At 42.5% G+C, this 15,914-nt stretch overlaps 1 protein-coding gene across 4 annotated transcripts in view; it reads left to right on the forward strand.

The window, feature by feature from the left end:
- The window catches only part of CTPS2 (CTP synthase 2), a 234,169-nt gene that overhangs the window by 81,573 nt on the left and 136,682 nt on the right, over nucleotides 1-15,914 (forward strand). For all 4 annotated transcript variants that reach the window (XM_088453684.1, XM_088453685.1, XM_088453687.1 and 1 more), the window contains 3 exons: nucleotides 10,396-10,490; nucleotides 11,650-11,712; nucleotides 13,852-13,895. In XM_088453684.1, coding sequence (XP_088309810.1) covers nucleotides 10,396-10,490; nucleotides 11,650-11,712; nucleotides 13,852-13,895 — 202 coding nt within the window. The remainder of the gene's footprint in view (nucleotides 1-10,395; nucleotides 10,491-11,649; nucleotides 11,713-13,851; nucleotides 13,896-15,914) is intronic.

A 15,914-nucleotide genomic window follows, 5' to 3' on the forward strand; every position in this document is an offset into this window, starting at 1 on the left:
CTGGAGCGCAATTCACATCCACCGGAAGGGTAACGTTTGCTGGTCACTTCTGTCTGGTCACCGTGCCGAACCCCCACAGGCGTACTTCTTTCTAAACAGAGAGCGGGGAACTTCGCATGTTCTTCCAGGCATCTGCATGTGAAATGCTACGTTACAGTGTCAGCGGCTCTAACACTGTAACGTAGCGTTTCCCATACAGATACACCCGCAGTCACACACAGAACATAGGCATGCCGCATATTATTTTAATCAACAGAAGCTGCTAGTGCGTCCTATTCGCATCGCTGTGCAAATAAGACCCATTTTAAGATAAAAAGTCGCACGAAAAGACACTCTGCGCTAACGAGTCACACAGAGCTTCCGCGTTAAGTATAGCGTGACTTGTAGCGCACAGAGGATAGATGTATGTGGACACATCTGTACACTCCAAGTCCAAATAGCTCTTATGCTGGGTACACACTCTCCAGATATATCTGCAGATGATGGTCGTTCATACACACTGAACGGCCATCATCTGCTTCTGCCCATGGGTTGGGGGGATGTTATCCCCCCTCCCCGCGGCCTCTGCGGCATGTGTGCCGATGGCCAGATATATCTGGAGATATATCTCCCATCGGCTCTGCAGCACAGCAGACGCGATATGTCTGTGAACGATGTTGTTCACAGACATATCACTGGTACACACTGGCCAACGGGCAGCAGATATATTGGCCGATCAATTGTCAGTGTGTACCCAGCTTTATTGTCTCAGCATTATCTTCTCCCTCTAGATTGTAAGCTCTCACAAGCAGTATCCACTATCTCATGTCTGCACCTTCTCTGAACTGATCCCTGGTTAATAGGTATGAAAAATAGTGATCGATCATTTTATTTTTCCTAACATTGGAATATTGACTACAATGTAATAGATATAGATTTTCCTTTTTAATGTAGCTAAAAGTTGGCGCTAAATAAGCGCAACCTAACTGATCTATTACGCGGAAAGTGGTTCAATAAATTCCATTATCACTTATCATTGTACGTGAAATTTGTAATCACTTTGTTGGTTGTCTTACTAATGTCACCAAAATGACAGTTTATGTTTTTGCACTTAATTTTTGATTTTTGTGAAACATAAATGTTTTGGCCAAGATTTACTAAAACTTTTAAAAAGAAAGAGTGGAGATGTTATCCAGACCCGGCCCTAGCCCATTTGGTGCCCTAGACAAATTTTTGAGTGGTGCCCCCTAAAAACAGGTGGCCCTCCTTTTGGCCACGGGCCTAGTGCCCACCTACTTTTTCCAATAGTGACCTGGGCCTAGTACCCAGGTCACTTACACCTAATAGGGCAATAACTCTCTCTAGGGCCTAATGCCCCCTATGTAGCCCGGGCCTTGCACCCGCCTATATGCCCACGGGCCTATTGCCCGACAGTGTCCCCACGGGCCTAGTGCCCGACAACCCTGGTGGTCTAGGGAGGGGGTATATGGTAGGCCTCATGGAGGACCTACCTGCTCCACTGGAAGAGGCTGCGGGGAGGAGCTTCGTTGGCTCTTTTACTTTCCACCCCCGCAGTCCTCTCTGGTCCTCAGCCGCATTCTTCGTCCGCTGGCCCGTTCTGGCCAGCGGCACTGCCTTTTCTTTGCTTCTTCCAGCCGGCGCACCTGTCTTCCTTCTTGATCACGGCGTCTTCTGGCCTCTTCCGCCGGAACTCTTGCCGCGATGCTCTCTTCAGGAGGTCCTCACTCCTTCCTCTCCGCCGCCGTACTGCCTTTTCCCGCTCAGCGGAGTCTGATACAAGATGCCGCGAATGGGCAGGGCTATGACGCAGCGAGCCGCGTCTACCTCCTATTGGAGGCAGAGCCAAACACCCGCCGCTGTACCAAGGCTACCGGGTGATGGGCTACAGTAAACCCGCACCCGGAGCCAAGTCCTGCACGCCACGCTCGATGATTGACGCTGCTGTGTCCCGCAGGGGACACATCTCCTCCTGCTGTGCCGATGCTGGGATCAGCCACTTGATCCCAGCACGGCTTTCCACACGGCAACGGCAGCAGCAGGGCAGGGGGAGGGGCATGCTGCACCAGTGGGGGGGGGAAACTGCAGCAGAGCCCTGGAATGCCCCTAGGCATTCCAGTCGCCCCTAGGTATTTGCTTATTATAAATCACAACAGTTATCCAATAGAATAGGACAAAAGAAAGAAACTCCTTTTTGGAGGTAAATCACATATGTAGAAAATTAGCTAATACATAACTTTTATTTATTCAATGCACTTAAAAGGACAAAGACAGACAACAATAAACATAAATCACAATATATACAAACAGAGGAATCAGCTCCACGGTGTTATGTACCATATATAACCGTGGAGTATGAAGATTATACCGTGGTATTAGAAAATCTAAGTATAATCACAGTGTATAGAACACATACTAAAAGGAATCGGATATATAATATATTATCCTATTATGTCCCTACACCTAGCAATTGCAATGGAAGAGAATTAGGCGAAAATATTGGAGAAAGATATTGGGTATGCTTGACACCATAAAGTTAATTAGTAACAAATATGAACTTATTCATGTGTTCAAGCTAAAACAATAAATGGCATCTGATATGACAATTCTTGTATCCTAGTACATAACCATAATCACAGTAATCAATTCTTCATTTCCTGATTGAATATAAATAACATGGTTTGTAACATTAGTACTGGGATAATAATTTCAACCTTCGTGCCCCAGAGAGATACAGTTGGTAATAGTATTCCTTTTTTACTGCTTCTTTAGTTCATTATCTCATATGTATGAGCATTTAAAGTTGTCCTCTTACATAATAGCCTGAGTCCATGCCAATCTAAATATGGGCATGTGAAACTCCCTATATTGTATCTGGCTATTTAGTATATTCATATACACATAATATTACAATCCTGTAGCATACAGCAGTTTATCGATATGCATGATTAGATAAACATGACAATCAGATCATTATAGTCTATTTAATATTATCTGAGTAACAAATATCATTGAGGATATCTAGGGGTTAATAAACCATGATCATCTGATCATTGCAGTCTGAGGAGCATACCAGGAAGAGAGAAGCCTGTACAATACCTCTCCGGAGTCCCTGCGGTGTATAATGGGGCTACAAACCGACGCCTGCCGGGAGTTCAGCTGGGCACAGCTGATACTCACATGACCTGGACGCGCGTTTCGCCGTTCGGGCTTTGTCAAACAGGAAGCCCGAACGGGGAGCACCACCAACCAGCTCATGGGTATGGGATGTTTGTATAAACACCCTGATAAATTTAAATATATGTTGGTTCTTATGGTCTAATAAATTGAATTAATCCAGTGCGGAGTTCCCTCCTTTGTTTTCATATTTGCTTCTTATGCCTATGCCTAGGGCCGGCTTTGATGTTATCCATAGCAACCACTCAGATTCTAACTATCTAGTACTTTCAAGAAATGATAGCTAGAATCTGATTGGTTGCTTTAAGGAAAAGATTTTTCTATGTTTTAGTAAACCTCCCCTATGTGTATCAGAAAGGGCATATACAGTCATGTGCATAAATATTGGGACATTGACAGAATTTTCATATTTTGGCCTCTATTCACCACCACAATGGCTTTGAAATGAAACAAACAAGATGTGCTTTAACTGCAGACTTTCAGATTTAATTTGAGGGTAATTACATCCAAATCAGGTGAACGGTGTAGGAATTACAACGGTTTCTATATGTGCCTCCCACTTTTTAAGGGGCCAAAAGTAATGGGACTATCAACTCAAATGCTATTTCGTGGACAGGTGTGGGCTATTCCCTCGTTATTTCATTATCAATTAAGCAGGTAAAAGATCTGGAGTTTATTCTAAGTGTGACATTTGCATTTGGAATCAGTTGCTGTCACCTCTCAATATGAGATCCAAAGAGCTATCACTATCAGTGAAGCAAGCCATCATTAGGCTGAAAAATCAAAATAAACCCATCAGAGAGATAGCAAAAACATTAGGTGTGGCCAAATCAACTGTTTGGAACATTCTTAAAAAGAAAGAACGCACCGGAGAGCTCAGCAACACCAAAAGACCCGGAAGACCACAGCAAACAACTGTGGTGGATGACAGAAGAATTATTTCCCTGGTGAAGAAAAACCCCTTCACAACAGTTGGCCAAATCAAGAACACTCTCCAGGAGGTAGGTGTATATGTGTCAAAGTCAACAATCAAGAGAAGACTTCACAAGAGTGAATATAGAGGGTTCACCACAAGATGTAAACCATTGGTGAGCCTCAAAAACAGGAAGACCAAATTAGAGTTTGCCAAACAACATCTAAAAAAGCCATTACAGTTCTGGAACAACATCCTATGGACAGATAAGACAAAGATCAACTTGTACCAGAGTGATGGGAAGAGAAGAGTATAGAGAAGGAAGGGAACTGCTCATGATCCAAAACATACCACCTCATCAGTGAAGCATGGTGGTGGTAGTGTCATGGCGTGGGCATGTATGGCTGCCAATGGAACTGGTTCCCTTGTATTTATTGATGATGTGACTGCTGACAAAAGCAGCAGAATGAATTCTGAAGTGTTTCGGGCAATATTATATGCTCATATTCAGTCAAATGTTTCAGAACTCATTGGACGGCGCTTCACAGTGCAGATGGACAATGACCCGAAGCATACTGCAAAAGCAACCAAAAAGTTTTTTAAAGCTAAAAAGTGGAATGTTATGCAATGGCCAAGTCAATCTCCTGACCTGAATCCGATTGAGCATGCATTTCACTTGATGAAGACAAAACTGAAGGGAAAATGCCCCAAGAACAAGCAGGAACTGAATACATTTGCAGTAGAGGCCTGGCAGAGCATCCCCAGGGATGAAACCCAGCGTCTCGTGATGTCTATGCGTTCCAGACTTCAGGCTGTAATTGCCTGCAAAAGGATTTGCAACAAAGTATTAAAAAGTGAAAGTTAGATTTAGGATTGTTTAGTTTGTCCCATTTCTTTTAGCCCCTTAAAAAGTGGGAGGCACATATAGAAACCGTTGTAATTCCTACACCGTTCTCCTGATTTGGATGTAATTACCCTCAAATTAAATCTGAAATTCTGCAGTTAAAGCACATCTTGTTTGTTTCATTTCAAAGCTATTGTGGTGATGAATAGAGGCCAAAATATGAAAATTCTGTCAATGTCCCAATATTTATGCACATGACTGTACATCTTCATGAGATTTGTTTAAAAAACTATCTGTTCACTCAATTCATCACTTACAATGACAGCCTCATTTCTGAGCTCCTGACTCTTAGGGGTAAATTTACTAAAGTGAGAGTTTTTAGAAGTGAGTTTTAAAAGTGATGTTGCCCATAGCAACCAGTCAGATTCTAGCTATTATCTTCTAGAAGGTGCTAGTTAAATGTTAAGTAGAATTTGACTGGTTGCTATGGGCAACATCACTTTTAGAACTCACTTCTAAAAACTCTCACTTTAGTAAATTTACCACTTAGACCCCCGTGGTTATTCAGTCATTTCTATCTGTGTTTGTGTGTTGGATCTTTTGGAGCTCATAGGTCATTATGGGGGCTGGCCAGTAGTGGTTCTCACTAATTGGCAGTGCCAGTACTATACTCTTTGAAGCAGAAGTAGTATATGGGGGTTAAATTATTTGTTCTTTTAAAGGAATACTCCAAATTTTATTTTTCTCTGAAGCCCTTCCCCACCGTATATTAGAACTACCGGAGTCTTATATCTAGGACCAATACTTTTTGTGCAACGCACATGCCCCCCCATAATTCCTTATACAAAACAGCTAGGAGTTCTTATCCATCAGCTCATAGTACAGTTGTTAGATCGAAGGCGAATGGAAGAGTGTTAGCGGATTGGTGAACTTTCAATTCTAGGGGCAATTCAGCTTCGGATGGAATTGCAAAGCTGCATGCAGGCAGCTTTTCAATTCCGTCCTTGCTAATATGCAAATGCAGCAGGAGATGTATGACACCAGGAGATGTATGACACCCCCTGCTGCATTTACAGTCCCAGCACTGCGATCGTGGTCGCAGGCTGGGATGGTCGTGATGGCGCCGGGCCGCCGGCCAGCTGTATAAGCTGAGGCTTACTCAGGCTGACCAGCTTACGAGTTCAGGAAACTGCGTCCGTAGACGCAGTCCCTGGCCTTGCCAATGCCGTTTTGAGAAATGTCGGCCTCCCCTGCCCCTTAAATGCCTCTGCCTGTCAATCAGACAAAAGCATAGAAAAGTCTGCGGTCGATCACGCAGGACCCGTTCACACTCGCAGAGCAGGTCCTGCAGATGCGCCAATTCCTGATAATCTGGAATCTGCGTTCAGTAGTGCACTTCCGTGCAATGCTGATCAGGCCCCTAGTTCTAACTGGAAATAAAAGGCTTTCAGAGAGAAAACAATTGTAAAAGCATAAACAGAGAGACAAACAGAAGCACTTCCTCTGGTGTTAACCTTTTTTAATGTAACATAGTAAACAACAAAAGGGTAAAGGCGCACATCCACTACCTGATTAAACAGAGCGATTGAACGATAACGACATCGTTATCGTTCAATCGCTCGTTAATCGGATACAAATCGGGCGTGCAAATGTCGGAAATGACCAGCGATACCGCTAGTTGTTTCCAACATCAATCATCGCCCGAATATGCCGGTCAATCTGCCGATAACGACAGATTGGCCATGTTCGGGGATGATGGAGGGTGCCTACACTGAAAGATATATCGTTCAGTGTAGGCAATGCACAGTACAGTGGACGATAACGATATAGTGGATGTGCTCCTTTAGGATGAGAGCTGGATGGCTTTGATGAAGAAGTGGGTCTTGAGAGGTCAAGATGAAGAATCTGATAGGGTGAGGGAGAGAATTCCAGAGGTAGGGAGCAGCATGGGCAAAATCTTGGATGTGGGACTGTTCCTTTCTTATTAAAAAAATTGTATAAATTGGCAGAAATTTTCTTTTCAGCACATCATAATTTTATTTAGAATAAGTGCTGTATAAGAAATATCATCTTTATGCAGGCTACATTGGAGCTCATTCCCCACTGGCATGCTGCCATCACACAGTGAATAGCGACAACCTGCAAGCTAATCTTTCACACAGTATGTGGCATTTTCTTCCCAATTACCTCATCAGATTTTCTTTGAAGTCTAAGCTGAAAGTAGTTGTCAGTCTGGGTATGTATATTACATAGAAGGATTAGTATGATTTGAAACTTTCTTTATTATACCTAACCAGTCAAGGTAGGATGTATGAGTTTCCTGAAAGACAGTTATTTCAATTTATGCCCTTATAAAAGTGTTCAGATTGTCATGTTTTACTGATGAATGAGATGTGCAGAGCATTAATTATTTCTACAAGTATGCCCTACAAAGAAAAACAGACACTTATCTAAGTTTTTATAGGAACATGTTATATTAGAGCCTACCTGCTTATCTGATGAATGGAAACCCCCTGAGAGAACATGATGCATTCAGTATATAAATAAGCCTGAATCGCAGTAATGATTCCTCTTGACTGATGAAACTCATACTCTTAGCGGTTTAAGAAATATGTACTACGCTTTGTTTATCTGTATTACCTGCAGCATTTCCTTACTCAAAATGAATCCAATGTTGTTTAGAATCTTTCATGCTGTGAATGTTGACCAGTAATTCTGCAGGAATGTTTTAGAACATCTGCAATTACTAAATGCTTTCACCTGAAGGCATTTTCTACCAAACAGATCCCACTTTGCCTTCCTGCAGAATATCACAGATTGTATGATGCGACCTGTGAGCAGATGGACCTGAATATTTTAGCTGGGTTTATTTCTTATTATGTGCGCCTCTGTTAAATACCAATCATTCTAATCTGGTAAAGATTTACATGTCTGTTTAAGATAATTATAACAGAAAATCAATATGTGATACATGGCGTTTTAATAAAACATACAGTGCATCCGGAAAGTATTCACAGCGCTTCACTTTTTCCACATTTTGTTATGTTACAGCCTTATCCCAAAATGGAATAAATTCATTTTTGTTCTCAAAATTCTACACACAATACCCCATAATAACAACATGTAAAAGTTTTTTTGAGATTTTTGCAAATGTAATTAAAAAAAAAATGAAGAAATCACATGTACATAAGTATTCACAGCCTTTGCTCAAAACTTTGTTGATGCACCTTTGGCAGCAATTACAGCCTCGAGTCTTTTTGAATATGATGCCACAAGCTTGGCACACCTACAGTATCTTTGGGCAGTTTCGCCCATTCCTCTTTGCAGCACCTCTCAACCTCCATCAGGTTTTATGGGAAGCGTTGGTGCACAGCCATTTTCAGATCTCTCCAGAGATGTTCAATCGGATTCAAGTCTGGGCTCTGGCTGGGTCACTCAAGGACATTCATAGAGTTGTCCTGAAGCCACTCCTTTGATATCTTGGCTGTGTGCTTAGGGTCGTTGTCCTGCTGAAAGATGAACCGTCGCCCCAGTCTGAGGTCAAGAGCACTCTGGAGCAGTTTTTCATCCAGGATGTCTCTGTACATTGCTGCATTCATCTTTCCCTCTATCCTGACTAGTCTTCCAGTTCCTACCGCTGAAAAACATCCCCACAGCATTATGCTGCCACCACCATGTTTCACTGTTGGGATGGTATTGGCCTGGTGATGAGTGGTGACTGGTTTCCTCCAAACATAACGCCTGGCATTCACGCGTTATTCAGAGTTGAATCTTTGTATCATCAGACCAGAGAATTTTGTTTCTCATGGTCTGAGAGTCCTTCAGGTGCATTTTGGCAAACTCCAAGCGGGCTGCCATGTGCTTTTTACTAAGGAGTGGCTTCCGTCTGGCCACTCTACCATACAGGCCTGATTGGTGGATTGCTGCAGAGATGGTTGTCCTTCTAGAAGTTTGTCATCTCTCAACAGAGGAATGCTGTAGCTTTGACAGAGTGACCATCGGGTTCTTGGTCACCTCCCTGACTAGGGCCCTTCTCTCCCGATGGCTCAGTTTAGATTAGATGGCCGGCCAACTCTAGGAAGAGTCCTGGTGGCTCCGAACTTCTTCCATTTACGGTTGATGGAGGCCACTGTGCTCATTGGGCCTTCAAAGCAGCAGATATTTTTCTGTACCCTTCCCCAGATTTGTGCCTTGAAACAATCCTGTCTCGGAGGTCTACAGACAATTCCTTGGACTTCATGCTTGGTTTGTGCTCTGACATGCACTGTCAAGTTGGGACCTTATATAGACAGGTGTATAGCTTTCAAAATCATGTCCAATCAACTGAATTTACCACAGGTGGACTCCAAGGATGATCAGTGGAAACAGGATGCACCTGAGCTCAATTTTGAGCTTCGTAACAAAGGCTGTGACTACTTACGTACATGTGATTTCCTTGGTGTTTTTTTTTTTTTTTATTAAATTTGCAAAAATCTCAAAAAAACTGTTGCACATTGTCATTATAAGATATTGTGTGTAGAATTTTGAGGACAAAAATGAATTTATTACATTTTGGAGTAAAGCTGTAACATAACAAAATGTGGAAAAAGTGCTGTGAATACTTTCTGGATGCACTGTAGCATTTAAGTCTAAGCGCGAAACCTTCACAGTTTATTAAAGTGAACAAAGCTGTATGTTAGAACAAGGTAGATAAAGGAATACGTTTGCAAATAGTACACCAGTTGTGGCATGGGGCTCAATGTCCTTGAAGAGAAAATACATGTGTGATTAGGTTAGGTGAAATAGGCATATACTTCCTGTATGATATAAAGGATAAGCCTAGTGGGTCATGTATGTTGAGATACATGGTAAAAACAATTTGCAGTCTTTAAAGCTGCAAGTTCTGTATAACTTTCTTGAAATTGTATAACTGCAATTTCAAGTACTGTTATTTTTCTGAAGAAATGCAAGGTCAGGAAGTTAGAGCTGTGCGTCTGGAACTGGTGCCTCAAGGCTCACTGACAACCCAAGCTTTACGTATATCTACGTTTGAGCACAGACGACTTCATTAGTACCTCAGTCATTTTGACTTAAATATCTGTGCTTAAAATCTATCCTTAAAACCTGGACTGTTAGTGTGCCTTGAGAGCCGAGTTCAAGAAGCACTGAGCTAAAGGAACATAGGATCCCATGTGCTTATGGGTTTTATATGAAATGTTAAATATAGTGAGCTTGTGAAATGGTGCTTTTGTTAGCAGTGATTATCTGCACCCAAATCCCTACCTATATCTGTTAAGAACAGGCAGAAATTAAAACAAATTGTATAACATATTTTACAATAATGCAAAGATTATTCTCTGTTAAAGTTAACATCTTCTTCTTTTACAAATGATGTCACAATTGCACAGTATATGTCTTCGGAGAACTTACCTATTCATAGTTGAATACTTTGATTTTCTCACTTTTGCTGTTTGCTTTGTTTCAGGGGTATTCTGGTTCCTGGCGGGTTTGGGTTACGGGGAACAGAAGGAAAACTTCAAGCAATAACCTGGGCCAGAGAGAGAAAAGTTCCTTTTCTAGGTACGGTGGCTCAGAACTGTTTGGAATTCTCTATCCTAAGTGGAATAGATTGGACAGAAGCCGCTGCCACTGAGGTCCCTGGCAATTAGCATGTTTGAAAGATGTATTATGCAATTTAAAGAGAAGCGTATTGCCTTTAGAAATAAGGGGAAGAACAGGCAATTGAGTGACCTAGCGGAGAATAGCAATTACAGTCTGTTTTGTACAAGCATGATCTATGAGAAGCAGTTTGAACAATGTATTACTCTTTATTACTGAGTTCTACTTTTGTTGATAATTAGCAAAATGTGTTCAGAAAGCATAATGGAAATGTTGCTCTTTACACAAACCCTGACTGACACAACTTCTTAACACAGTATGACACAAATACTAAGGGAGGGGAGGGTTAGGCTTGGGCTAGGTGAAGGGGGGGTTAGGCACCCCCGGGGGAAGGTTAGGGTTAGGCACCCCCCCGGGAGACTGCACGCAGGCAGCTTTGCAATTGCGATCCTTGCAATAATGCAAATGCAGCAGGAGGTGTATGACACCCCCTGCTGCATTTACGATATCAGCACTGCGAGGGTGGTCGATGGTGGATGGCGCCGGACGGCCAGCCAACTGAGTAAGCCTCAGCTTACACAGGCTGGCCGGCTTGTGAGCCCAGCAGACTGTAGCGTCCACGCAGTCCATGGGCTGGCCACTCCTGGAAAACGGGGCGTCTTAGCAGGACCCAATCTGCACACTCGCAGAATGGGTCTGGCGTGCACAGATTCCCGATAATCGGGAATCTGCGTTCAGCAGTGCGATTGTGTGCACTGCTGAATCTGGCCCATTATTCTAAATAGCCTGGGTATATGGATACTGAAAGGGACAGGGCTTATCAAACAGAGGGCATGGTTGGGCGGGTGAGGGTAGGTTTCAAGGGTGCACACTATTGTATCATATTTTACCACTTTTAAATGTTTCAATGTATGTATATAGTATGTGCTGAGATACATCACCATATATATATTTTAAACAGTTAAAAAAGATACATTCTTTTATCACAGTATGCAAGAAAATACACAGAGTTAAACATTCAGTTTAATTATAAGATTACCATAGTTTACATCTTTACATTCTTCAATCTAAAGTTTCCTTTTCATTTAAAATGTTTGTTTTATTTTTGTCTGTGTTTTAGGAGTGTGTTTGGGGATGCAGCTAGCAGTGGTGGAATTTGCAAGGAATTGTTTGATGCAGAAAGGTGAGATCTTGTATTATTTAATGTAGTGCAGCAACTCATACATTCTTACATCGAAGAGCACGGCTCCTGCTATGAGGTTTATAGAGTAGTTTGATGTATAAAAAGAACTCAGTGGTGTGATAAGGTAACTGAGGGATCAATTACTTTCAACATCTTCAGTGGCTCCAGCCAGATCAGCCTTGAATGGTCTCGTAACAGGAGCTGGATGGTATTGCACAGTGGTTTCCCCAGCTGCCAATTATTGGGAAATGTCTCTGTATGTGTGCAGGGAGATTTTATGGGTTTCTTTAATTATTATCTTTTATTTTTAAGGTACCACAAAGTATCTGCATCACTATACAAGGAATATACATAGTAGCATTGTAACTTGACATATCATGATAACAATATACAGGAGTGTAAATTTACATATCTCGGAACATATAACAATACGAGGACAGGGGTAGGATAAGTTTGAACTTACTGTCTTGTAGGGCAGGCGGTGGTGAGTCACAATGAAGGGAAGCAGTTTGGCACATGATGGGTCTGTACACAAGGTAAGGGTGAGCATACAGTTTCAGGATATCTAACCGAGACTTGGAGACAAAAGAGCACATGTACTGTAGCATAGATAGTGCTAAGGAGAGAACAGGAGGAGAGTGGGACCTGTCCGTAAGAGCCTACAGGACATCTAAGGGAATACACGTGAGCAGTAGCCTTCTGTGTCACAGGAGGCAGAGGGATCATACATTTTTTGAAGTATTAAAACAATATACCTGGCCATGTATATTTTTACTCCAATACTGAATAATCTAACATCGTACAATCCGGGAACTTAATAGAGTGGGCCTGATTCAACAGTGCACACTGCACGCAGATTCCCGATGGAGACCTGAAAAGAAATCCCCAATAAGCGGGGCTAATTAAATAGAGGTCGGCATTCAATTAGCACCCTTTAACTTAACGGGGCTAATTAAATCCCCCCCTAAGACACATTTTTGCAGCGAAAAAGCAGCTCAGAGCAAGTTGCGTTGCACGGGACCTGGCAGTTCACTTGCGCCCGGCATCTGGCGCCACATGGCACATGGAGGCTAGGTGTATGAGGACACATCTGTACATTTCTGATGGCTCAGAAATGTTATCCTATGTGCTTGCTGCACTTCTCCAGCAATTTCTAATGTCATTATCTATCACAATCTCATCCCATACAGGGCTGCATGAGACTGGTGTTCTGTGGTTCTGTCTCTGCCACGACAATATTATTAGGACGAATATCCATTTAAGAGAAGCTATTCCCCTAAGCAATGTATGGTTGGCTAGTTTGAAAATCTGGTAATATATGGAATCAAACAATAATGGTTGACTCCCAGATGCCAGAAAATGGATGAAAACGGTGGGTTAGGCAAGTTGGTTAACTCTTTCGATGGGGAGGATGAGAGGGGCTCGTTATCAACATATACTTTAAAAGTGCAGATGACGAGTCCCACTTGTCGTCTGCAGCAAAGTGCCCGGGAACTCACCTTCTCCTCACCAGCACAAATCCTGCTTCATGGGGCCGGTTTGGAGCAGTGACATGTGCGCCGACTGTAAAAATATCGCCAGAGACGGGAGAATAGACATTAAGTGCCTCCAGTGCGCAGAAGAAAAACATTGCTCCACTGAGAGACTTCTCCTGTCCCTATACTGTGAGCATTATCTATATCTGTAACTGAGGGTTAGAATAAAGCAGATGTGAATTAAATATAATGTAGTCATTGAGAAGTACACAGCAGGTAAACAGTACAGAGCTTACTGATTGATATTAGTTGACAGGCGTGAGAGCTAGCTGACTGCTGGTTCCCTTCTGAAATTCAGAATAAGTTTCATCCCGCTCCTCTTCCAGTAGCCAGAGACCCGTGAGCTAGAGCAATATGCAGATGGTCTGCATGGGCTTACTCTGCTCGCTGTGTTCAGTGTTGTGCTGAGGATCCTATGAGACTATTCACTGTGAGACTGGGAGTGCGGCACAAATGCAAGAAATATGTTCTTTAAAACACACCAATAGTTGCATCTTATTTTTTCAATGTAAGCAAGCACAACATGACTTGTATGAGCATATGGTTTGTTTGATATAAAGCAAAATAGATTTGAATTAATGAAAAAATGTATCGTTTTACGCAGATGCTAACTCCACAGAATTTGACCCGAATACAAAGAATCCAGTGGTGAGTAATTAACGAGTCAGTTTTGCTAATCTTGCACTGACTGATTTTCCTAAAATAAGATGTGCAATGTAGAGGAATGAGTTCATGTTTTCACCTTCTGTATTCGAAAGAGGGAAAGCAAGGAACAAACATGAAGAGTGTAATTCGTACTTATGTGCAGTGGTGGATATTACCTAGGTGCTGCAGCCTTGCCCCCCTCCTCCCCAGGAAAATCTGCCTCCCCCAGTGACTGCCTGGCAGTGGCAGTGACTACCCATTGTGATTTCTGCTAATCACATGCCGGATAGGCAGTCTCAGGGGGAGGTGTTTTCTCCCAACCGGGACTGCCAGGCTCGACTGCAATAGCAGACAGTGCTTCCAATGGGAAGCCACTACCCTGCTATTATGGCAGCCCTACCAGTCTTCTAGAGGCTACAGACTATGCAGTCCCCAATAGCCAGCTTGTTGATTTGTACTCGTGCAGGATCGTGATCCCTCACATGTGCATATTTACAGACCTCCAGGCCACACAAAGTAGGAGCTACCACTGCTTATGCACATATGTTGAATCAGACACAACTCAAGATGCATCAAACTCAATAGAAAAAACTAATTCTACCAGACATGTGTATACTTAAAGTATGTACCAGGATAGCATAGAGCTATGGCCTGACAGTGTTAGTAAATCCTGAAGTTGCATCACTAAACTTTTACACATTAATAATGTAAGGAAATGTATTATTGTCTTGCCAGCTATAAACTGTAATACACACAGAAAATACAAATTAAATAACTTCAGAATCCCCCTATAGAAAGCAAAATGAATTATTTTTCTTCTGCAGTAGCCCAAATGGAAGTGTCTAATAAAGATGCCGAATAGAGGGTCGGAATCTTGAAAGGTTAAGATGCAGTCAACCAATAAGAATTGGCTAGATAATCACTAGTCCTCATCACCATTGCATTTCGTTGCAGCAGCCCTCCAGCCTTTATCTGACCTACATCAAAGTACTGTAGATCAGATAAAGTAGCAGGGCTCTCAGATGGTGAGACAGATTGTATATGAGGGGACAGAGGACCTCATTCAGAGTCTGTCGTAAGCGGCCGCTCGGTCGTACGCCTAACGATCGAGAATCAGAAAAGAAAACAATCGCACGGCTGGGCGATCGCAACCAAAGTGAACAAAGCACCTCCTCTAGAGTCAATCGTTGTCAGTCGCTGTATGTTAATTTTCTTCTCCTGGTTGCGGCCGCTTGTGTTGTGTGCAAATTAAATGAAAAATTAACAAAAAAACGCATAGATTAAGCCATCCCCATGAAATATATTTATTCTTATTATTCTCTAATGCAAACGCAACTGAATCAATTACATGCCAATTAGCAGTGTTATTAGCAACAACAAACGATTATTAGCTGCTTGCATTGTGTGGCACAAAATAGAAACCTCAAACATAACATCAGTCACAATCGATAGTATCGATTGTACTCTGGTGCTTGAGAGAGCACATACCCAACCTCAAGCTGTACGATCAGCCAGGCCTCTAACCTGCTCGCAGAAGGGAAGTTTTACTACTTCCGGCCTTCTATGTCGGTCGTAGCAGGAAATTTATGTACGCCCCTAAAACGCCCTGAAAACGGTGAGGATTGCCTGCGTTTTTAGACCACCACCCCCGTCAACACCCACAAATGGCCTTTCATGTCAATCATTAACTCTCGGAAGCCACTTCCTGCTCGTAAGCCGTACGATCGACAGCATTTTGGATCGCAAGGTCTCGTACGCACATGCGCACAACTAACCGAATACATGCATGGTTTGGAAAAATCGGATGCGTACGACCGAGCGGCCGCTTACGACCGACTCTGAATGAGGTCCAGAGTGTGGGTACAAATCTCCATCTCTTGTACAAGAAAAAATTATCTATAACACAGACACACAAAAAAACATAATATACAGTATGTGCAAGCAACAAAGAAAACACCTATGAGTGGTTCATTCACAATCAGCCAATCGGAAGTTACCCAGTTCTGGCAAACAATATCATCA

The sequence above is a fragment of the Taudactylus pleione genome, unplaced genomic scaffold (genome assembly GCF_031769625.1).
Source record: "Taudactylus pleione unplaced genomic scaffold, aTauple2 ptg000585l, whole genome shotgun sequence".
Taxonomy (NCBI): Eukaryota; Metazoa; Chordata; class Amphibia; order Anura; family Myobatrachidae; genus Taudactylus; species Taudactylus pleione.